Raw genomic sequence first — 25,796 nt, forward strand, 5'->3', positions numbered from 1 at the left:
TCAAACAAATGGGTCTTTATGAAAAATAAAAGCAGAGTCAGTAACCAAATCCTCTCATCATTTGCATGGCAGGCCTCTAACTTGAAGTCATGTGACAAGCAAATGAAGAAAAATTGGAAATAACCATCAACTAAGGGGGGAAATATTACTGTAGCCCTGAGTGGGTGCAGAAGGATTGCCCATCAGCTTTTGGGTCTCAGTGTGGAATCTAAAAGGCAAGAGTTGGAAAGAATGGCGATTATAATCTCAGGTGCCTCCGACAAAGATGCTTCTGGGTTTAAAATCTTGGTCAACTTGGTGGTCTCTACAATAATCTGTATCCTTGGCACCATTGGGAATGGTTTCATCACCTTCATCCTCGGGGCTGAATGGGTCAGGAACAGGAGACTCCCCAGTGGTGACTACCTGATGTGGATGCTAAGTTTATCCAGGCTCCTGCTCCAGATTTGGCTAATGTTGGACACTATTTATAGTCACTTATTCCGAGTCATTTATAACCAAAAATTGGTGTATCTATCCTTCAGTGTCACCACTGTATTTCTGAACTATTGTAACCTGTGGTTTGCTTCCTGGCTCAAGGTCTTCTATTGTCTTAAAATTGTCAATATTACTCATCCCTTGTTCCTTATGATGAAGAGGAAAATGATAGGGCTGGTGCCTCAGCTCCTGTGTTTGTCAGTACTGTTCTCCCTCATGTTGAGCTCTGGCTTCTTCCAAGACATCTTCAATGCGTATGTGAACAGTTCCATCCCCATCCCTTCCTCCAACTCCACTGAGGAGAAGTACATCTGTGAGACCAATTTGGTCAGCTTTGCTTATTTGTATTACACAGGGCTTTTCATTCCTCTGATCATGTTCGTCATGGCAGCCACTCTGCTCATTGTCTCTCTGAAGAAGCACACCTCGCACATGAAAACCAGTGCCACCGGCTCCAGGGACGCCAGCATGGAGGCTCACTTGGGGGCCATCAAATCAACCAGCTACTCTCTCATTTTCTATATCATCAATGCGGCGGCTGTATTTATTTCTATGTCAGGCATGTTTGATATCTACAGTCTCTGGAATTCCCTGTGCAACTTGATCATAACTGGCTACTTGGCTGGCGAATCTGTACATTTGATCTTGACAAACCCAGGGCTAATAAGAGCCTGGAAGCGGTTTCAACACCAAGTTCATGTTTACTTAAAAGGAAAGATGGGGTGACTGAACCCAAGGAGTATTATTATAAGACCTGGTGCATCCATCTCTGCCTTTACTTTTCTCACGTTGACTTCTTCATTCACCCATTTGCAACTTCCCTCAAACAGCTCTGACACATCTCCTCAGGCAACTGGATTCCTTCATGGATGTGAGGTTGAATTAACTTAAGAACCTAGGCAGAGGTAGCTAAGGAGCTTGACTGGGAACTCAAGGACGTTCTTGAGGCTCATTCACTTCCAGCCCGGAGGGTCTCTCTGCTGTCTCTGACGGGTAAGCCTTAGGAAAGTGAGCAGACATGTTAGTTTGCCAGGGAGAAGCTCTGCTTGGTGTTGAGTGACGGGGTGGCATCAAGAGTCCAGAAGCTTCCAGAGAGAGACTGAAAGAGAGATTGTAAAGAACAGGAATCCTGGGAGTTTGTTGGGAGGAAAAGGTGAAATAGAGTGTAGCAGATGGAGGAATGAGTGATCAACTGGATGTTTTCTTTTCCCAAATGAAAGCAGATGGAATGAGGAGAGAGGAAAAGAAGGAAGGGGAGAGAGCACACACAAGTGAGCAGAGAACCCTGATCAAGCATCAGTCTACCTTGCTGAGCAAGGGGTTCACCGGCAGGGCAAGCAGCACCTGTACCTCAGGCTTTACCTGCTCTGCATTATGCTGAGTTTGAAAGAAGTGGGTGAGGGCAAGTGAGTGGGCGTGTCTGCCTAGGAGACAAAACACTCTTTGGTGTTGCACCTCAGAATGGCATTGTCACAAAGGGGTGTTCACAAAACAGGAACTTGAGTCTTTCCCATGCTGGGTACCTTGTAAATCATCATTACTGAAGAAAGCGTCAAGAAAATACTACTGCTCCTAGCAAGCTTAAATAGCTCCCCAGTGAAAACTTGAGACTGGCAGCAAAACCTAAATTCTGGCTCTGAAGTTCATGTTACAGAGTTCCTTACATCTTCAAACAACAAAAAATAATAATTTAATTAAGAAAAGAGTCACAGCTGGGCATGGTGGCACATACCTTTAATCCCAGCACTCAGGAGGCAGAGGTAGGAGGATTGCAGTGAGTTCGAGGTCACCCTGAGATTACATAAGGAATTCCAGATCAGCCTGAACTAAAGTGAGACCCTATCAAAAAAAAAAAAAAAGAGTCACACACATTCTTTCATGCATGAATATTCCTTTATAGGATGCATTTTCTTATTTTTTTATTTTTACATTTTTTTATTTATTAGTAAGTACACAGTGTGTATACAGTCATGTTGATACCATCATTAGCCTCCTCCCTGTCCTCCCCCTCCACAGGGACCCTCCTTGTTGAGGAATGTGGGTCGTGCATTGTGGGGGTAGCCATCAGTTATGGGTAAGAGGCAATGTCTCTGTTCATAATGACCCAACGTGTGGCTCTAACCTTCTTTCCGCCCCCTCTTCCCCAAATTTCCCTGAGCCATGTTGGGTTTCATTTTTGGTCTACTTCAGTGATGAGGTCTTGGGAGCCTCTGCATCTCTGGATATCTGGTTTGGTAGGAGTTGAGTGTTCTCTGTGTCTATCTCCGTCACCCTTGTGCTGGTACCAGGTTCACCAAGAAAGCAGCACTCTTGTTCATTTCCTCAATTATTCTTAGTTTCAGCTAGGGTCCTGTTGAGGTGTTATGGGATGGTTCTTTCCTTAGGATCTGCATCCATCTGAAAAAGAGAAGCAAATTCTATCCTTCCCCAGGAGGTGCAGCATCGTTAGGCGGATGCCATCTTGACCCTAAGTCCTCTATATGATATAATTTGGACAGCTTCCTAAGTGAAAGATCTTATTTATTTAAGAGACTATTAGAGTTAGTATAGTTGTTATAGTAAGACAAGTTAAATTTTGAAGTTGCATTCAAATTTTTAAGGAGAAAAGAAATAAACATTTACCCTTAAAAAACACATGCTATGTAAAGGCCATCCATATTCTCTGAGTGTACATTAATGCATCTCAGGGAATGAACACAGAAAAATGATTTGAAGTTGTCAGTGCATTAGCATGACCCATGACAAAATAACAAAATGAATAATCCCTGTGCTTATTTTCAAGAAATGGTTGACTCACTGTTTGAGAGAGTCTAAGGCAACAAGCTGGGAGCTGACCACAGTTTATCAATGCTGTGTGTTCCCAAGCCTTCATCTAAGTGAAGTTCTTTTTTCCTTTACTTAAAGCCCAACTAAACATATAGAAAGAGCCACAATGAAGCTGGGCGTGGTGGCACATGCCTTTAATCCCAGCACTCGGGAGGCAGAGGTAGGAGGATTGCCGTGAGTTTGAGGCCACCCTGAGACTCTATAGTGAATTCCAGGTCAGCTTGGGCCAGAGTGAGACCCTACCTTGAAAAAAAGAAGAAAAAAAAAAAAGAAAGAGCCACAATGTTTAGTCTTCAAATTAGCTGTAAAGGGACAGAAATCAGAACTCCCAAGTGAAGTAAAACAAAAATGGACTCTGCTGAACTAAAGAACAGAATCAGACGCGAAGCCCAGCTTGCTGTTGTCCTGGTGTGAGTGGTGGAACCACCTTGCAAATTTCTTCATGATCCCTGCTCATTTTCTCCCAGAGGAGGGTGTTGGTTATGATGCACAGGACCTTCATGAAGTGGGTGGGCAAGCAAAGGTGCTTCTGGTGGCCAGGGGACTCCAGTCTGGAAGGCTTAATCCAAAGGCAGAGGCTGTGCCTTCCTCCCTCAGGCCTGGCTACATTCTCACAAATGCCAAGCTAAGGGTTGTGACTTGAGGAGGATTACCAAGTTATCTCACAGCACAACTCCATCTTCCTCTTCTGGCTCTCTTAGTGTCTGCTGAAAATCGACTGTGGACCTTCGACTTTACTCTGAGGGAATCTCTTCTCTCATCCCCTCATGTGTCCTTTGGTTTGAGCTCCTAGGTAATAATTCTCTCTGCCCTCTCATTTAAAGTCGTGAGTTGCCCGCTGTAGGAGAGGCAGCAGTTTAAGGGAAATGATTGCCTCAGGTTTCCTCTGGAAAGAGACACTTTGCACGAACAGAGGTTTCTGTGAACAGAGGGAAGATGGAAGCATTTGCAAGCCTGTAGCCCAAAAAGGGCAGGTCTGGGCAGGGAAGATGAGGGTGAGGGTTTGTAGGAGAAACCATGAAAGGGAAGGTGTGAGGTGCTGAGAGGTGAAATCAGGCTTGGCCAGTCTGTTTGGGAGAAAAGCTCCACCATCAGGTCTGGCCCAGGGCTCTGGTAATTATCTCTGCAGCGAACAAAACAAAAAGTGCTCCAAGAATATTGAGAAGCAACCTCTGTGGATGGGACACTTCCTGGTCCGGGGTGTGGCATGGCAAAGGGGTTCTGTCAGTACACTTGACTTAAAAACTGTTCTGGTTTATGTTTCGTTCAGGTCTCTTTTAAAAAATAAATTAATTAAGATAGTCTCTTATGAATGTTCCATTCTCAGTTGCATCAGGAAACAATAAATAAGAGAAAAAATGGGTTTTAAAGGCAATCCAACAAGAGAGTTGGACTAAGTTAGACCAAGTTTGGCTCAGCAGTGAGTCAGGATTTGGAGAACTCTGAGGTGAAAAGTTAATAGGGAAACCTCCGAGGTCCCTTGGGAGCTGCCCCAGCCATACAGTACTGCAAGGGGGAAGCCCAATCAGAGTTCGGGCTGTGGAATTCACTGGAGTGCGACATAGGCCCGTTACTCTATGTCTCTGCGCCTCTGTTTCTACCACTATGAAATGAGAATCCTAATCATGACTTCTACGTCTAGGGTAAGCTCATCCTAAGAAATGTGTGAGCCAAAGTGTTGAGCACACAGTGACCAGTGCAGAGTGAGGTAACAATTAATATTCCACCCGAGAGGCAGGTGCAAAGCCGGGCCCACTGAGCAGGCAGGTGAGGCAGTAAGAATGGCAGCTCTTGCTACCTCGTGGCCACATGAGTGTTGATTTGAACAGAGTACTGTGCTAGTTCAGAATCAGCAAGGATTTTTTCTGTCAAGGGCCAAAGAGTAGATTAGGTTTCGAGAGACTAAAACCTCTGCCACAGGAATGGGTTACACTCCAGAACAATTTTATTTATGGACACTAAACTTTGAATTGCATTTCACTTTCAAATCTCATGAAACATTAATCCTGATTTTTTTTCAACTGTTAAAATGCAAAAAAAAAAAAAAAAAAATGAGGCTGAGGAAGTGTCTCAGTGGGTAGATTGCATACCAGCATGTCTAAACCCCAATTCTCAGCATGGCATAAAACTGGGCATGCACATCAAGGAGTGTATAGAGGTGGAGACAGGATCAGGAGTTCAAGGTCATCTGCAGCTACATAGGGAGTTTCAGGAAAAATTAAAAATAAAAAACAGTACAGTGCTTTGGATTTCCTTCAAGCTATAGTTTACAAACTCTGCACCCCAGGTACAGCTAGCTGTAAATCACGTACGTATATGTTTTGCCTTCAATTATTTCAACGTTCCCAACATTTTCCCACTTTCAGTTCTTAGCTTTTCTCCCATCCTTTTGCAACCCTTGAAACACAGCCCTGTTCTCTGTGTAAACAAACAAGACATAATCTAGTCCCCTGGTCTCCCACTTGAGAAGGAGTCCTCGCCTAGTGCTTCGGAAAAGATTACTCTAAAGCACCTCGGGAGCAATGAGTGAACAAGTATCCTTTCCTGCAATGTCCTTGGGGGTGCTTGAAGGTTTTAGTTACAGATTCCAGACAACGGTGCCCCTGGAAATCATCTCTGCCAAGGCTGAACACCAGGTTATGCTTCCCTTTTGGGGTCTGACCTAACATAGCAATGCATAAGTCTTTGTAGTCTTTCCAGATAGTCAAGGAAGAGATTGCTTAGTGCATGGTGATGGGGAAACTTCCAGAGTCAATGTGATCCATGGGAGGGGGGGTGAACAAACCTACGCTTTGGTGTCACAGATTGAGATTTGAATCGCTACCTAGGTGAGCTCAGGTACCACTCTGAGCCCATTTCTTTGCTTGGAAAACAGAAAAATCCTAACATCATCTTCCAGGTCTGCTATGAGGCTCAAAATATAAATTTGTAATATATAAGCTGTAAAGTAGCAATCAAAGATTATTTACATGATCATTCAACAAATATATATTCATTAATTCAAAGATGACATTATTATTTGGGTTGAAAAGATGGTTTGGTTAAGGCACTTGCCTGAAAAGCCCAAGGGCCCAGGTTCGATTCCCCAGTTCCCACGTAAGCCAAATGTACAAGGTGGTGTATGCATCTGGATTTCCTCTGTACTGGCATGCCCATTCTCTCTCTCTCTCTCTCTCTCTCTCTCTCTCTCTCTCTCTCTCTCTCTACCACTCTCTCCCCCCCCCCCAAAGAAATAATATATTTAAAAAACAGGAGTCTGGTAGACCTGGGCTTCTGTTGCTGGGCATGGTGGTGCACGCCTTTCACCCTAGCATTCAGGAAGCTGAGATAGGAGGATCACTGAGGCCAGCCAGAGACTAATTGCTGAGCTAGAGCAAGATCCTACCTCAAAAAAACAAAGATTACATTATTAGAATTCTGCCCCATGAGAGTGCACTGTCTGAGATGAAATGACTAACTTACATGTGAAAAATGTTCAGTAGGGGTCTGTGTACTGTGTAGTATGGGTACAGTCAAATATCCATAATTAAACAATTAATTATTTGATTAAATAATTAAAAGTATATACTCAAAAAAAACCCCACAAATTTGGGCTAGAGAGATTTCTCAGTGGCTAAGGCACTTTCCTGAAAAACCTAATGACCCAGGTTCAATTCCCCAGTACCCACATAAAGCCAGATGCACATGCACAAAATGGCACATTAATCTGGAATTCTTTGCTGTGGCTGAAGACCCTTGCATGCCCTCTCTCTCTCTCTCTCTCTCTCTCTCTCTCTCTCTCTCTCTCTCTCTCTGTCTGTCTCTCAATCTCTGTGTGTGTGTGTATGTGTGTGTCTGTCTGTCTGTCTGTCTGTCTCTCCATGTCTGTGTTTCTGCTTGAAAATAAATACGCAGCTTTTTAAGTAAAATAAAATAAATAATAGTTTTAATTATGATCTTGCTCCGTTTTTCTCCTTCGCCATGGGAAGTGGAGAACTCTGAGTAGAATCGTGATCCCTCGGTCCCACTGAGCCACTTAGAAGAGATGAGGGCAGAGAGGAGAGGGAATTTTCCACTGAGCATCTTCAGAGAGTGCCCCACCCCCACCTTCAGAGCTGGAGGATGCAAAACAGAAAAGGTTCCCATTACACCCAGCCCTCCCTGGGGAAAGGTGCCATTTGCATCTCCGGGAGACTGCAGATGAATCAGTGGCCTATTCAAATCAGTTTCAAGGAAATACATTGTGGCCCTGATTACAACAGGGAACACAGGTAATAAAAATATTCATCAGGGAAAGTCCCAGAACCCCGCAGTCCTCTTATCTCACTGGGCATGCACTAGCCCCAAGCACTCATACAGTACTCATAAATGTAGTGAGAAAAAAATTGTTTGTCTGCATTATTTTGTCCAGAAAAATACCTCGGAAAAGTCAGACTGGCCACTTACTTGGATGTAGTATCTGTTTAAGGCTCTGTAAACTTCCCCCAACTGTGAAGAGTCAGACCCTCTGACCTGAGTCTGCTCTGTGCCCAGTCCTGCTAGGAGGGAACATCAACCATCAATCCTTCTGTTCCCAATCTTTCCACCCTTGGCATCCACATCTGTTCAGCTTCCTGTTTTGCCTACTACTTCTTTATACAACAGACACACTTAAAACACAGACATCACTCCCTGTTGATTTATGGCCTTTTATCCCTTGCCGTTACTAAGGCCACCAACCAGACAGATACGAAAACTCAAAAGCTCCACCTCCCAGAGAACTCTTCTTCCCTGGACAAATCAGGGCAGTTGGTTGACCTAGCACCACCCAAACAACTCAGGTTCTTTCACGAATAACCTCTGGACTGAAGCTATAATATTCGTTCCAGGGTCATTCTTTCACGAGCAGGAGACATGGACATCCACACCCGCATGCCCTTAAACTGTACGTGCGCATAAGCGAACACACAGCACCTGCTCAAAATCCTCCAAAGATTCCTCATCCCCACAGACATTTCAACGCCACGCAAAGGACCACTGCATCCCGAGACACTCTTTTCTGACAGCTCCTGAAGCTGGGTTTCATATACTCTAGCAAATAACCCCTTAAAGAGCTTGATAGATTTGAACATTTTAATTTTTTATATTTTCCAATGTATGGAAAAGTAGAGGAAATTCCGCACTGGCTTCCAAGTATTCATTTTCTCAGTCTTAAGATCCATTGTGACTTGGATATGAATTTTCCCTCAAAAAAAAAAAAAAGAAAGAAAGAAAAGAAAAATCTTGCATGTTGAAGGCTTGGTGCTCACTAAGAGGTGATATGTGAATAGTCTCTCTTAATCAACGGATTAGCCCACTGATGAGTTCGTAGCTGAATAGATCAATAGGAGATGGTTTCTAATGGGAGCAGCATGAGACTCTGATGTCCCTTCACACCCCCTCACTGTAATGGTTAATCTCTGGTCATCAACTTAAGGGCATTTGGTTTTGCCAGGGAAACAAACCTCTGGTCTATATTTGTAAGGATTCTCTAGAATGGATCAGCTGAGATGGTAAAACCACCCTAACTGTGGGTGACACCCCCGCATTGGCCGGGATCCTGGGCTGTAGGTAAAGCATTCAGCATCCATCTCTCTCTGCCTTCTCCCTGCTGGTGTGGTGAAGTGGCACCAGCTTCCTGCCCCAGCCATGCTGGCCCCCCACGGTGGACTCTGCCCTCCGCAACTGTAAGCTGAAATAAGCTCTTTCCTTCCATAAGCTTCTGGTTGGGTGTTTTGTGTCAGCAATAAGAATGCAATGAATCGGACACCTGACATTCTGCATTGGCTGTCACAGGTGATCGTGCCCTGCTGCAAGCAAGTGCATGGGGCACCACGTGGTAATGTACATGTGCACACACACACACACACACACACACACACACACACACATCAAAATGAAAGTAACTAGGTCATAACATCCATCTTCAAACCATAGACTGAAATGCACCAAGATATGTACTATTACTATTGTGGAAAAGCTCTGTGCTGTTTCCTCCAATTCAGTTTTGATGGTTATCTAAACATGGATCCCCTGGTTGCAAAATCGAAAAAGAAAGAGAAATCAAAGTGGAGAGAATTAAAAGGAAAAGTAATAAAGGGATTCAAGAGCAGCCATGGAAGTCCATCTGCACATTTTGAGGAAACACAACTGGGCTTCACAAAAACCAGCAAGCCATGCAAGAGTTCCCTCTATCCTCCAAACCCCTCATCTCTTCCCCCTCTCCTTCCATCGTCTCTCTTGCTAAATGGCTCTACATCTCTCTTTATATTATGGCTTTGCTCTTCAAACCACGTCCCGCTGAAAGGATTGTTCGTGATGCCAGTGGTCTCGCGATCTCATCTTGTGTCTAGTTAAGACGGCCACCTGGATGGTTTTCTGCTTTCCACTGGGCAAATACCCCTCCGTGACCAGATTCACACTACTATGCGGACAGTAGAGAAGGAGGGGTTGGGAGAAGCACAGCACCCATGCTTTTGAACTGGCTAGAGCCCACGACAGCCTTGGCTCTCTCTTCCTGCCAAACATAGCAACAGAGAGCCATCCCAGAGCCAAAGTTTGATGTCAACAGAATTCACTGTGTGATTTTGGTAAGTTGCCTATCTCCTCTAGGACTTGATTTCTTCATCTTTCAAACACGAGAGATAGCAACTTTGCTTTATGGGGTGATTACTGTACCATGAAATGCTTTTAGGATAGTGTCTAACACAAATAAAATATGATAACATATGTCATATTAATCTAAGCCAGTGGTGTTTGGCTGTGTGGCCACGAGATGGCAACGTCGTCATTTCTGTATCACAAACCTAGTCCACAGAGAGCTATTTCCAATTCACCATTCAACCAAACACAATGCAAATATGTAACTTAAATATGATTTTCCCCTTTTGTAAATATTTCCTTATGAAATTTTTCATATTTTTCTTTGAAATTCCACTGAGAACCTGGCTATTTGCTGTTGTGTGACCGTCTCTAAAACCCTACTCAGATGCTGTTAATGAAGAATGACTCCCCTGGGGTGAGCTATGGGAAGAACCGCAACCAAAACCACATTAGTGCCTGAAGGGGCCCGCTTCTTGGATCTTGACGTACTCTTCTGTCTGCTCTGTCTCTCAAAATATAAAAAGGTTGCCTCAGTTCTGATCTCCAACATTATACTTCCTACCTACTCAGTGGAAGGAAATCACAAATCAATTCAAATAGTTCAGTTCTATCAGGGCTATTCAGCAGAGCAACGCTGCGCTTGCAAGATCCTATCAGATACAGACAAGACACCTCATAGACTGAAGATATAAAAGTGCGGCCGTTTGAATGGAATGCCGCCCCCTCCCGCCCCCCACCCCCACCCAGGCTCATGTGTTTTGAACACTTGGTTCCATGAAAAGTGGTGTTATTTGAGGAGGTTTTGAAACCTGTAGGAAGTGGAGTCGTGCTGGGGGAAGTGTGCTGCTGGGAGCCAGCCTTGTGGTGTTATAGTCCAGCCCTTCTCTGCTTTCTCTGCACCTCACTGATCTGATAACGTGATGCCAGCTTCCTTCTCCCCCGTCAAGCTTTCACCACCGTGATGGACTGCAGTGTCTGGAACTGTGAGCCTACGTAAATTCTGTTCCTTTTCCTTTTCCTTCCATACACTCCTTATACTGGATTTAGTAATTCTGTCCCAACAATAAGAAAGCAACTGAGTAAAACAAAAAATGAGGGCTGGAGAGATGGCTTAGTGGTTAAGCGCTTGCCTATGAAGCCTAAGGACCCCGGTTCAAGGTTCAATTTCCCAGGACCCACGTTAGCCAGAGGCATAAGGGGCTCACGCGTCTGGTGTTCGTTTGCAGTGGCTGGAAGCCCTGGTGCGCCCATTCTCTCTCTCTTTCCAATAATTTTTTTTAAAAAATGAGAATTACATAGAGGGCTGGCAAAATGGCTTAGCACTTAAGGGACTTGTCTGCAAAGCTTAAGAACCCAGGTTTGATTCCCCAGTTACCCACGTAAGCCAGATGCACAAGGTGACCCATGTGTCTGGAGTTTGTTTGCAGTGGCTGGAGGCAATGGCATGCCCATTCTCTCTATGTGCCGCTTCCCCAACAAATAAATAAATAAATAAATTCTTTAATAAAAGCATTTATTATAATAAAATTGTCCAGAAATAAAACACTTGCTTTTTATGAACCCAACAACTTGCTTGAAAACCCACATTAAAGACTAAGAATTCTTAAGTGATGAGTGTCTCTAGCCAGACACTAAGACAAACTAAACTGAGGAGTAAGGTAAAAGGAAAGCAGCATAGAAGCAGACTCGCTTGTTCATGGAAACTTAGGCTGTGGCAAAAGTGAGCAATGCATACGCTGATGAAGGACAGACTATTAAACTGTATTGTGCAGGAGGTTCACTATTTGGAGAAAGGCGAAGTTGGACCCCAGCCTCTACAGGCAAATCCAAATGGATAGAAGAACTTCAACGACGAGTTAAAAGTCACGAAGCAGGGTGGGGTTGTGGTAGAAAGCTCACGTAGCCTGTGCAAGTGCCCGAGCTGGATGCCCAAGACCACATACATCAGGGGTGTGGCTGTGCACCTGTCATCTTGAGTGAAGAGGTAGAATCAAGAGGATCAGGAGTTCAAGGTCATCTTTAGCTGCAGAGTTCGGGATCATCGCAGGCGACGTAAGACCCTGTCTTAAAAAAGATAATTTGAAGGAAGGCATGGTGGAGCATGCCCTTAATCCCAGCACTCAGGAGGCAGAGGTAAGAGGATCACCATGAGTTCAAGGCCACCCTGAGACTCCATAGTGAATTCCGGGTCAGCCTGAGCTAGAGTGAGACCTTATCTCAAAAAACTGAAAGCCCAAATAATAATAATAATAATTTGAAAATAAGTCATAAAACAAATAGAAAAAAATAATAATTTGGGACTAAAAATAAAGGATGGCTTACTGAAGAAGATCTCAGAAGCTCAAATCATGAGGCAAAGCTTGATTGGATTTCCATACATAATGGAATAGCATAAATGACAGCCAGGAAGAGGACACTGACAATATATAAAGGCTACCAGAGGCCTGGAGTGATGGCTTAGCGGTTAAGGCATTTACGTGCAAAGCCAAAGAGCCTCGGTTCAGTTCCCCAGGATCCACATAAGCCAGATGCACAAAGGAGCGCATTCATCTGAAGTTCATTTGCAGTGGTTGGAGGCCCTGGCACACCCATTCTTTCTCTCCCTCTCTCTGCCTCTTTATCTCTCTCTCTCTCTCTCTCTCTCTCTCTCTCTCTCTCTCTCTCACACACACACACACCACACACACAAAAAAAAATAATAATAAATAAATAAAAATAAAGTAAAAAAATTCTAAAAATAATCTACCAGAGCCTATTATCTAGACTACATGAAGAAAATTGGTACATGCATATGTTTGTGCACACACACACACAATAAGAACAGGTAGTGCAAATCCAATTGACCAATATACAGAAGAGGTATCCCTGCTTACTTCTAACCAGGAATATGACAATTAAAATGGCAATAACACTTAGCTGTCTCAAAATGCTGGCTTGCAAGCCTGCTGACCTAGCACCCACATAAAGCCAGACACAATGTGATGGGCATGTCTGTGATCCACTCACACCATACACAAGTATACATACACATACACTCACAAATAAATAAAGAGATAGGAGGCTGTGGATATGGTTCAGTGGCAGAAGGTACTTGCTTGCAAAGCCTGTCAGCCTGGATTTAATTCCCTAGTACTCACATAAATCCAGACACAAAAATATGGATGTGGGGTTAGAGAGATGATGGTGACATGGTTAAAGGTGCTTGCTTGAAAAACCTAATGGCCCAGATTTAATTCCCCAGTAACTGCATAAAGCCAAATAGACAAAGTGGCACACGTGTCTGGAGTTTGGTTGCAGTGACAAGAAGCCCTGTCGATCCCAGGGCACACTCTCTCTCTGCTTTCAAATAAATAATACCTTTTCTCAAAAGCATGTGTTTGGCATTTGCATGTGGTGGCAAGAGACCCTGATGCACCCATGCATACACACATACAAAAATTGATAGATAGATATATATTAATCCACGCATAAATAAAATTTAAAAATTAAGAAACATAAACATGAATCTCCAAGCTAGGACGGAGGAGTCATGAGAATCCGCTGTTTTCATCTGCTCACGCTTCCTCTTCTAGTTCCAACATTCTGGTCCCCAGTGAGAAAACCCTCCAGAGCATATGTATTGGGAACAGATCATCCCAGTTTGGGTCGAGTCTTGGCCAAGAAGTGTCTTCTGTGCTCTAGCTACTGTGAGGCTGCAGCATTAAAAACAAAAAAAAAAAATTAAATGAACAGGACTGGAGAGATGGCTTAACAGTTAAGGTACTTACCTGCAAAGGCTAAGGACCCAGGTGTGGCTCCTCAGAACCTATGTAAGCCAGATCACACAAGCTGGTGCATGTGTCTGGAGTTCGTTTGCAATGGCTAATGCCCTGGTGTGCCAATTGTGCCAATTCTCTCTCTCTCTCTCTCTCTCTCTCTCTCTCTCTCTCTCTCATGCATGTGCTCTCTCACTCTCTCTCTCATATTTTTTTAAATGAAATAAACAAACATGGGAGGCTGTGATGATTAGTCTTCACTGTCAAGTTGATTAGATTTAGAATCATTGTGGTAACAGACTTTTACAGAAAGGGAGGACCTTTACAGAAAGGGTTAAGGGAGATGCCTCACCGTGGATGGGGGCAGTACCATCCCATGGGCTGTGGTCCTGGACGAAATGAAAAGGAGAAAGTGAGCTTAACACTAGCATGCAGCTCTTTTTGCTTCCTGACTGCGAACCATGTGCCTCATACACCTGATATCATGTATTCCCTACCATGACAGACGGTACCCTTGAACTGTGAGGTTAAATAAACCCGTCAGTAGTTACTCCCCTCAGAGCTTCATCTTCAGCAGTTAACTTACCCACAGTCACCAAGAAGGATGGCTAGTACAGTAGAATGTGATATGCGAACTGAGACATTCGTAGCATGTTGTTATAATTCTATCCCATCATTAAATATTGCTAATCTCTTACCACGCCTAGTTTACAGATTGAACTTTACTACAGGAAAAGTTACGTATATATGTTGTGTGTGTGTGTGTGTGTGTGTAACTTCTTCCATTTTAAGGGTCCATTGGGGTTCCTGGTACATATCCCTTGTGGTGTACAGGAGAGCAGGGTGGTTCTGTAACATCTGGCCCCTCCGTAGAACGTCAGAAATTGCCAAACACAGATGGCAATGTGAAGGAAGGAAAGTCTTGGCACTGCTGGCTACAGTGTGAGGGTGTGTCGTCATTCTGGATGCAACTTATTGTCACCTGGTGAGATGAAGTATTCACGTGCCCTTGGCTGAGGCACCTCAGACACCCCCCCCCCCCATGTTCCCAGGAGAAGCTCTGGCATAGCTTCATGGAGGGACGCAGGTAAGGGTTTCTTTGTGAAGAAGTAGTAAGCCGAAGCCACCGCAAATGAGGAGAGCGGGTCAGCAAGCTGTGGTTGACAGCCAGGGTCGATGCCACGCAGCAGTCAAAGCAGCTAACGAGATGTGGCAGCAGCAATGTAGACAGAGGATGTTCTTGAGGAGATGTGTCCTCAGCAACGAAGACAGGTTGTCCATGAAATGCACCAGATATAAAGTTAGAGCTGTAAGCCAATGCATTTATGGTCATAAAAAACAAGAGGACTGGAGAGATGGCTTAGCGGTTAAACGCTTGCCTGTGAAGCCTAAGGACCCCGGTTCAAGGCTTGGTTCCCCAAGACCCACGTTAGCCAGATGCACAAGGGGGCGCACGCGTCTGGAGTTCGTTTGCAGAGGCTGGAAGCCCTGGCGCGCCCATTCTCTGTCTCTATCTGCCTCTTTATCTCTCTGTCACTTTCAAATAAATAAATAAATAATAATTTTTAAAAAAAACAAGACCACAGGTGCAAAATGACACGATACATTTTGGGATGTAATGCTCAGGCCTGGGGTTGTCATCAAGCAAAGGAGCACATGTGTGGGGACGCACACCAACGCCTGCTCAGTCGAGGAGCGAGAAGTGGAAATATGGTTTCCAGAGCCACACCATTCTGGCCCTGTCATCAACTTGCTCATTCACCTTGGGTGACTCTATGAACCTCTCTGTGAATTGGTTCCTTTGTCTTAAAAATAGGAGCTTATAACTGTAACTACTCCACAGGAGCATTGTAAGGTTCAAACGAGTTACTACAAGGGTGAGCAAAAATGTCGGGCTATAAGTACCAAGCACTGTTTATGGTTATTGTCAACAATAGTATAAGTAAGAATAAAAAAAGTTAAGCTTAAAAAATAATGGAAGGCTTGGGAGATTACTCAGTAATTAAAGGTGCTTGTTTGCAGAGCCTGATGGACTGGGTTCAGTTCCCCCATAGTCACATAAATACAGATGCACAAAGTTGAGCATACATCTGGAACTCCTCTGCAGTGGCAGGAGGCTCTGAGGTTCTCTCTCCCGCCCTTCCTCCCTCCCTCCCTCCCTCCCTCCTTTACTCCCTTCCTTCCTCCCTCCTTCTGTCTTCCAAATAGATAATGTTTAAAAAATAAAAGCAGGGCTGAAGAAATAACTCAACAGTTAAAGGTTCTTATTTGCAAAGCCTGAAGGCCAGGGTTTGGATCCCCAGTAACCACGTAAAGCTAGATGCACAAACTGACCCATGTGTCTGGAGTTATTTGCAGTGGCTGAAGGCCCTGGTGTGCCCACACTACTTTCTCTCTCTCTCTCTCTCCCTCTCTCTCTCTCTCTCTCTCTCTCTCTCTCTCTCTCTCACACACACACACACACACACACACACACACAAATAAATAAATTTTTTAACTACTTGTTAAAAAGAGAGGAAGCCGGGCGTGTTGGCGCACACCTTTAATCCCAGCACTCAGGAGGTAGAGGTAGGAGGATTTCCATGAGTTCAAGGCCATCCTGAGACTCCATAGTAAATTCGAGGTCAGCCTGCCTGGGCTAGAGTGAGACCCTACCTCGGAAAAAAAAAAAAAGAGAGAGAGAGAGAGAGAGAGGAAATGCTGGGGAGATGGGTTAGCAGATGGGAGTCCTTATTGCACAAGCTTGAGGCCTGGCTTCAGTCCCTGGTACTCATATAGAGACTGGGTGTGGTGACACACACCTCCAATCCCAGCACTCAGGAGGCAGAGGTAGGAGGGTCACTGTGAGTTTGAGGCCGCCCTGAGACTTCGTAGTGAATTTCAGGTCAGCCTGGGCTAGAGTGAGACCCTACCTTGGAAAATCAAAAAGAAAGAAAAGAAAGAAAAACCTGGGCATGGCTCCACATTCCTGTAACCCCAGAGCTGAGCAGTGTGGAGACAGGGATATCACTGGGGTTCCCTGCTCAGCCAGTCGAGCTGAAAAACAGAGAACGCTCACTCCCATGAGAGACTGTGTCTCAGGGCTGAGGTGCAAGAGTGACAGAGGAGGTCACGTGATATCCTCCTCGGGCCTCTGTGTGCGTGTGCTCAAGATGTGTGAACGCACACCCCCCACCCCCCACACACGCTACACGCTACTACACAAGCCACAAAAGGGTAGGTATGGTCAGCTGGGCTGTCCCCTCCTCTAATTCCAGCACTCAGTAGGTTGAAGCAACAGGATTGTGCGTTTGAGGCCAGTCTGGTCTACATGGTGAGTTTGAGGTGAACCTCTGTCAAAGAGGGGTTGCAGATGGGGTATATATGACATAGTGAGATATGAATTGAAGGGAATGACTAACTCAGTTCTGTAATTTGAAGTTACACACACACACACACACACACACACACACACACACACACGAGTGATCTTTCCTGTACGTGATGGAGAATGGTGGTCCTGTCAAGGTAATATGGAAAGGTCGATTGCAGAGAATATGTAGATATCACAAAAACACAAAAGAAGAGACCTTAGCCTGGCCTGGAGGTTCACAAAGGCATTCTGAAGAACACTGGGTCTTCAGGAGTATGTGATTCACTGTCTAAGATTGTAGACCCAAGTGAAGATCACAGTCTAGAACTTGTGGCCAGTTAGATTCCTAGAGCAATCCCACGCCAAATTCACGCAGTCCCTGAAAAAATACTGCTGGAACTCAATGACCCCAGGAGAGCTTCACCGTAGGCTCAGCCACAACTCCCCTTCTCTACAGGTAGCTCTCTCACTAGGAGCAATGCCCTGTGTATCTTCAATCACGTATCTGCTAACCTAGAGTCCCAGAAACGCTTCATCGTGCTGACTTTTGCAGCACAGGGAGACTGGTGTGCTCTCATTCCTTCCTAATCCTCTGCAAAGTGAGGACGGAGAGACCAGAGATCCCACCAAGTCTCGAAAGCAGAAGGGGCTGATGACTATGGTGACCTTTAAAATCAGAAAGAAGCAATTGCCAAGCCAAGAGTCCTTTGAGCAATTGGCTGGTGAGCTCCTAACAGCCCACACACCGTCGGGTGCACTGCAGGCTACCAGCTGCCGAGGTCACAGGAAAGCCAGAAGGCACAGCAGCTAAATCAGTAGCCGGAATGTTATTTTGTCCTAAGAAGATGGCTTTGGGTCCGAAAGGAGAATTTGTTCTCTAGAGAGCTTAATGCTCCCACCAGGAAACATTGGCTTGGTTTGTATTTCTCATGGAAGGAGCAGGAAAATAAAAACACTTGAGCAGCCTGAAATTTGCTTAGGGATTGACCTTAAAAGCAAAGAGGCAAAATAACATCACAGAAAATCTTCCCAGTCCCCATGGACAGAACTGGATGGTATGTTCTCTAACATTTTTTTGAAACTAATATCAGGCAGGGGAAAGTAAGCAAGGTTTATTCTTGGAAAATAAAAACATTTTCAGAGGCATTCACCACCGTTTCATATTCAGTCTGCAGAGGCTGGCTCGGGATTCCATGAGTTCAGGTACCTACTCGACCACTCACAAGTTTGGTGACCCTGAGCAATTTCCCATTAAGAAAACTGAGGTGGGTCAGGGGAGATGGCTCAGCAGTTAAAAGTGATACTTGCTTGCAAAGCCTGCCACCCAGGGTTCAATCCCCTGGTACCTATGTAAAGCTAGACTCACAAAGTAGTGCATGTGTTTGGATTTTGTATGCAATGGCAGGAGGCCCTGGAATGCCCATATTCATTCTCTCTCTCTCTCTCTCTCTCTCTCTCTCTCTCTCTCTCTCTCTCTCTATATATATATATATATATATATATATATATATATATATATGTAAAATGTTTTTAAAAGGAAAAAGCAACCGGGCATGGTGGCGCACACCTTTAATCCCAGCACTTGGGAGGCAGAGGTAGGAGGATCGCTGTGAGTTCAAGGACACCCTTAGACTACATAGTAAATTCCAGGTCAGCCTGAGCTAGAGCAAGACCCTGCCTCAAAAAAATAACCAGAAAAAAAAGAAAGGAAAAAGCAGAGATGATGGTAACAGTATCCAACTGAACAGCCACTTTAAAGAGGCTTGTCAGTTTCTCAAAAAACTTTAACATGTTTACCACTGGACCTAGAGATTCCACTCCCAGGTGTCTATTCAGAAGGCATACAAACGTACATCTCCACCATGACTTTACTCAGGGATTCACAGCAGCCGCGTTCCTAATAGCCAACACATAAAAACAACCCAAACATGCACCACTGGTGAGGAAATAAGCAGCATCGTTCTGGTGGCATGCTTTATTACCAAGAGAGTAAAACCCTGATGCGTACTATGACATCAATGAACCCCCGCTTATTGCTACATATAAGCCAAAGGCAAATCATAATGTATGACATAATTCTATTCTACAGAATATCTGCAAAAGGCAAGTCTGTAGTGAAAGAAAGCAGAAACTGGTGTCCTGAGCTGGGCTGATAGTACAGTTGAATGCGCACTAACTAGGACAAGATGACCTTTGGGATGATGAACAACTCCCAGGGCAGGATCAGATGCATATATTTACTAAAAGTCATGATACACAGAATAGGTGGATTTTTATGGCACAAAAATAAAGCTGCTGAAAACAACAGGACCTACTTCCTTGGGTTGTCATGGGATTAAACTGGTTAATATTTACAGAACACTTAGATTAATAGTGTGAAATGCACCAAGCTCAATGTGTGCTTGCTAAGTAATACAAATAAATACCTGTGGCTATGTGACGCATCACAGGAGTAAATTACTAACAGTTCCTGTATATTTTTCTTCACCACAGGAAGCACTTCTGAGGACATAAGCAATAGAATTGCTTCTACAAAATCTGTCGATGAGCTGAAGCTGAGCTGAAATCCTCCTCCCCATAGACCAGCTGACAGAAAGCTAGAAGAAGCCATGCTGCATGCAGCCCTAAGGGAGAAAGAACTTTAATAATGTGGCAAACAGCAGTGGACATTGCAAGCCTTAAGATTGACCCACCAGGCCAAATGTGCCAACTGGTGCAACAGTGGTATGTCTGTTTTGGGGTAAACCAACCACTCTAATTGGACTGGAGGCCAACTCCATGAGAGAGAATACATGCCTGGTACTAAAAAGTTCATCAAAAGCCCACGGCAGAGAGCATCATGGACTCTAGTGGAGTAACAACTGCAGTTGTCTGGTTAAATACACATATTATGCCCACCAAACTGCCCTGTAAGCACTTTTCTTAATATTCATTTAAGGTCACTTACTCCTAGTAGGTTTTCCTAGTCTCTGTTTCTCATTGTCTTCAATCTCCACAGCATGCACATGGATACACACACACACACACACACACACACACTGCACACTTATTGAATTTACTAACTGTGTGCTAATATCCTGCACTTTTGCAAACAGTGCAGGAAGTAAAAGGTACTCAATAAACCCCAGCGCAGTGATTTCAATAGGGGTGATTTTTAACAACACCTGGAGGCATTTAGCAATTCTATCACATAAAAGAATAACCTTTTGGCAATATTCATCCAACCCCACTTACTTCCAGCTTAAGGCCAAACCACAGATCAGCTCTGTCTTTTTTAGAAATTTCATGTAAACAAAATAATATAATAATTAGCCCTCTTTATTGGGCCTTGCATTTGAAAAACAGAAGTGGGATTCCAAGGGTTCTGTGTTAGTGAATAAGGGTTAGAGATGTTACATAGTATCCTAAGATGTACATACTAGCATCCTCCTATCAAGAATTATGCAGTTCCATGTATCACATGATGAAGTGGAGAATGTATGCATGACAGGAATGAATAAAGGAATAAATGAATCCCCTTTTAGTCCTAAACCTACAGATTGTTCTCAGTCTCCTTTCAGTTTCAAAAAGCTTCTGAAAGGCCTCAGCTATCCAAGAATATCCTCAGCAAAAGAAATACCTCTGGAGGCATCACCATACCCAATCTAAAGCTATATTACAAAGCCATAGCAATTAAAACAGCATGGAACTGGCATAAAAACAGGAGCACAGACCAATGGAATAGAATCAAGGGCCCAGGCTTTGGGTCAAGTAACTACAGCTACTTGATATTTGACAAAGGCCCTAACAATATAGGCTGGAAAAAAGACAGCATCTTCAACAAATGGTGCTGGAAAAACTGGAGAACCATATGCAGGAAATTGAAACTTGATCCGCACATCTTGCTGTGCACAACACTCAAGTCCAAATGGATCAATGACCTCAATATAAGACTGGAAACTCAGCTACTGCTGGAAGAAAATCTAGGAGAAACCTTCCATGATATAGGAATGGGAAAGACTACCTGAACAACACCCCAGTAGTACAGGATCTCAAAGAATCACTCAACCAATAGGATCACATCAAGCTGAAAAGTTTCTTCACAGACAAACATACAATAAGCAAAGCCAATAGATTACCCACAGAATGGGAGAAAAATATTTGCTGAATATCCAACTGACAGAGGCCTAATCTCTAGAATCTGCAAAGAACTCAAAAACCTAAACAATAAAACGTCAAACAACCCACTCACAAAATAGGGCAAAGAACTGGACAGGCAATGCTCAGAAAAAGAAATACAAATGGGGTCTGGATTAGCAGTTAAGGCGTTTGACTGCAAAGCCAAAGGATACCAGTTCGATTCTCCAGGACCCACATAAGCCAGATGCACAAAGGGGTGCATGCATCTGGAGTTTATTTGCAGAGGCTGGAGGCCCTGGCCTGCCTACCTATTCTTTCCCTCTCTCTCTTTCTATGTCTCTCTCTCTCTCTCTCTCTCTCTCTCTCTCTCTCCCTCTCCATCTCTCCCTCTTTCTCTCAAAAATAAATAAATAAAATATGTAAAACAAAAAGAAATACAAATGGCAAACACACACTTAAGAAAGTGTTTGTTGGGCTGGAAAGATGGCTTAGCAGTTAAGCGCTTGCCTGTGAAGCCTAAGGACCCCGGTTCGAGGCTCGCTTCCCCTGGTCCCACCTTAGCCAGATGCACAAGGGGGCGCAGCTGGAGTTCGTTTGCAGAGGCTGGAAGCCCTGGCGCGCCCATTCTCTCTCTCTCCCTCTATGTGTCTTTCTCTCTATGTCTGTCGCTCTCAAATAAATAAATAATGAACAACAACAAAAATTTAAAAAAAAAAAAAAGAAAGAAAGAAAGTGTTTGTTAATGGTAAATTTAAATTTTAAGTTACTTTTTTTTTTCCCCTGGGCAAGTTTGCAATGTGATAATCAGATCTTTTTAAACATAGTTTTTACTTATGTGGGTGTGTTCACATTCAAAAGTATGAACCACAGTTAACTAGTGGTCTCAGGGGTAGTGAAGCACTTTTTTATGACTTAGTTGAAGTATACTTAAGACATTGATCATGCTGTGTTTGTGATTTGGGGAGGGGGGAGAAGTGGCAAATTAGCCATGTTTTGTGTTGGCATAACAACTGTTAAATGATTGTTGATTACACTTAAGTGAATTTGTCTTCTATTTTATGAGGAACCCAGTGCAAGTCACTAAATGTTGTCTAATAGTGACATCTGCATATGACTTGTAATAGCTAAAGTTAATTGAGCTTAAAAGAATTGTTACCATTAAAGGCTGTGTTTAAACACACACAAAAAAAGAAAGTGTTTATCATCCCTAATCATCAGGGATATGCAAATTAATAGAACTATGAGATTCCATCTTACCCCAGTAAGGATAGCAAACATTAAAAATCAAATGAGAATAAATGCTGGAGAGGATGTGGAAAAATAGGAACCCTCATCCACTGTTGGTAGGAATATAAGATGGTACAACCACTTTGGAAAGGAATATGGAGACTCCTAAGAGTTGCCAACAGACCCAGATATTCCCTTACTGGGCATGTACCCTAAAAGCTCCATGCCTCAGTCCAAAAAGATTTGCTCAACCATGTTTCTAGATTAATAATAGCTAAGAGCTGGAATCAACCCAGATGTCCATCATTAGACGAATGGATAACTATCTACACGATGAAATTCTACACAGCAGTGAGGAAAAATGACACAATGAAATGTGAAGAAAAGTGGTCAAACCTGGAACAGATCATTCTCAGTGAACTCACCCAATCACAGAAAGATAATTGCCATATAGTCTCATTCATCTACAGCTCCTAACCTGAATCTACCCAAGATGCCAATATACCTAGCAAGCATCTCGAGAACCAGACAATAGAATGGGTAGAGAGGGAGGGAAAGGTAAGGGAGGGGTGGGGAACACAAATCTAGACCCAAACGGCAATGGTAACATAAAATTCTGCATCCTAAAAGACAGACCAAATGTTTGAACCTTCACCAGGCCCTTAGAGGGAACACCTGAGTCACAAGGCCCTGGAGAAGATATGTTAAAGACTGACCTTATCTTCTCCTGTTTCTGTTTCTCTCGCTCTTGATCTCTCCCCCCACCTCTCTCTCTCTCCACTATCACTTCTCTATCTCTTTTATAATATTATCTTTTTCTTCCCTCTCTTCTTGGGCATTGACCTGTAACTCCCAGTACCAGCAGGTGGCTATCATCCACAGTGAGCTCTTGATCAGAGAGACCTACAAGGTTTCCCAAAAGATGACAGGTTTCTGTCCGAGTGCTTGATGACCCTCCAAAGGTTAGCGGTAAGACCCTACTGCTGAAGACACCATATGCTGTTGGCACATAACAAGGAGTGACATGACTGGAAGCTAGAAGACTGACAGTATCCAGACAGCGCATCTAGTGCCAGAAGGTGCTACATGAGCCACTGGGGGAAAATGACCAATATCTGTCCAAGCAACTCATGGTCTAATCTACTTAGCAGCAAATAACTTAACGTGATGCTCACACAAGTGCAATAGTGGCACACAGGCAGGTTGGGAAACCAGCTGCTCTTGATTTGGCTAAATGATCTGCTCAGTGGAATGGAACCCATAAGTGGAGTTGGGAAACAAGTCAGAACCATATCCCAAAAGGAGCCTGCTCTCTATTGTCAAGCTTCCATCAATTGTGGGCTAGAAGAGGGCCTACACCTATTAAATCCTCTCTAAAAATTAATGGTTATACCATTTATCTTGTGCTAACTTTACTCTCCATTGGAGAATCTGCTTCTCTTTTTCAGATGAATGCAGATCCTAAGGAGAGAACTACCCCATCATACCTCAAATAGGTCCCCAGCTGAAACTAAGAAAAACTGGGGAAACAACCAAGAGTTCGGTTTTCTTGGTGAACCTGGTACCAACACAATGGTGAAGGAGATAGACACAAATGTCAACTCCTGCGAAACCAGATATCCAGAGATAGAGAGGCTCCCAAGACCTCATCACTGAAGCAGAGCTAAAATGAACCCAACATGGCTCAGGGAAATTCACAGAAGAGGGGTTGGAAAGAATGTCAGAGCCACACGTTGGGTCATTATGCACAGAGACATTTCCTCCTACCCAGAACTGATGGCTAACCCCACAATGCATGACCCATATACCCCAACAAGAAGGGTCCCTGTGGAGGGGGAGGACAGGGAGGAGGTTAACAATGGTAAACAAAGTCTCTAATGAAGACACTGAATAGTAACTCACAACAATAAGCAACTCACATCTAGAGCTAGGAAGAAAAGATAGAGGAGTGAGAGAGAAAGAGAGAAGACCAAAACTGTACAATTCCTGGGTGGTCATACCCCTAAGTGATTCAAAGACTTTCCATTAGGTCCCACCTTTTAAAGGTCCAAAGCACTCCCCATTACCACTTCTCTGGGAACCAAAATTTCACATGTAGCCCTTGAGAGACAGTCAGCTTCCAAACTATTGCATGGCACCCTCCTACATGTGAATCTTACTTCCTCCCCTAGCCTGTACTTCACTTTCATTCCTCTTTCCTTCTTTATTTTCCCTTCCTTCCTTTTCCACAGGTAGTGATCATAACATCAATCCCTCATAACATTCCCCCCACTCCAGTCCCTGGGAACCTACCACCCTGCTCTAACAGTATATCAGTTACTTTCTTGTTTCTGGGACAAAAATATCTGACCAGAAGCAATTTATTAAATGAAAAATGTTTAATGCTGCTTACAGTTGCAGAGGATAGAGTCCATTGTAGCTGAGAAAACATGATAGGAGCAGGAAACTGGTGTCATGTCATCACATCATCAGGAGGAAGGAGTTGAGAGAGATAAATGCCAAATGTTCAGATAAATTTCTCCTTTTTATATAGTCCAAGAACACAGCCCCTGGAATGTCACTACCCACAGTTAGGGTGAGTCTCCACACATCAATTAATCTAATCTACAAAATCCTTAACAGAGATTGCCTCTAGGGTGATTCTAAATCTTGTCAAGTTGACAAAGATTAGCCATAACAAAGAGTATGAAGCAATGACTTTGCCTTCAAAATTTTATTTTGATGTGGAGATTTTTTAATGCACACACACACACACACACACACACACACACACTTTACAAAATAATCTCTCAAACTGAAAGTAGATGTATGGTTGGGTGGGACAGAGGGCAGGAAGGGATTGAGGACAAGATTTCCAAGAGCTGCGAGGAAGTTTTGGGAATTATGTAAACACTCTTGATTGCAGTAAGTTTCACAGATGTATTCACATGCCAAAACTTACAAGGTATATGCTTCAAGAATGTGCCACTTAGTGTACATCAATTATTACTCAATAAAGCTGTTTAACAAAAGAAAAAGAGAGAGTTGGAGACATAGTTTAGCAGTTAAGGTGCTTGCCTGCAAAGCCTATGGACTCAGATTCACCTCCTCAGAACGCACATAAGCCAGATACACGTGGTGGCTCACACACCTGGAATTTGCTTTCAGTGGCTAGAGGCCCTGGTATACCCATTCTCTCTCTCTCTCTCTCTCTCTCTCTCTCTCTCTCTCTGAAAGAAAGAAAGAAAGAAAGAAAGAAAGAAAGAAAGAAAGAAAGAAAGAAAGAAAGAAGTTAGGAAGGAGAAATGAAAAAGAGAGGGAAAGGGAAGAAGAAAGAGATTATAAAAGTTTGAAAATTTAAGAAATTTTATATATGACCCCCTAATATAGCTGCTTTTGATTTCTTTTTGTCCATAAGCATATTCATTTTACAAAGGTAATACAGTTACAGCATATATTTG

At 43.6% G+C, this 25,796-nt stretch overlaps 1 protein-coding gene across 1 annotated transcript; it reads left to right on the forward strand.

Annotated features, from left to right (window-relative positions):
• Positions 1 to 231: 231 nt before the first annotated feature.
• On the forward strand, positions 232 to 1,203 carry Tas2r40 (taste 2 receptor member 40). Its single transcript, XM_045160083.1, has one exon. It carries the CDS (start codon positions 232 to 234, stop codon positions 1,201 to 1,203), a length of 972 nt encoding a protein of 323 aa, XP_045016018.1.
• The last annotated feature ends 24,593 nt before the right edge of the window (positions 1,204 to 25,796 follow it).

The sequence above is a fragment of the Jaculus jaculus genome, chromosome 10, assembly GCF_020740685.1.
Source record: "Jaculus jaculus isolate mJacJac1 chromosome 10, mJacJac1.mat.Y.cur, whole genome shotgun sequence".
In the NCBI taxonomy this organism is placed as follows: domain Eukaryota; kingdom Metazoa; phylum Chordata; class Mammalia; order Rodentia; family Dipodidae; genus Jaculus; species Jaculus jaculus.

What these genes read in the sequence shown, in the direction of transcription:
- Tas2r40 (XM_045160083.1), top strand. Translation starts at nt 232, where the DNA reads ATGGCGATTATAATCTCAGGTGCCTCCGACAAAGATGCTTCTGGGTTT.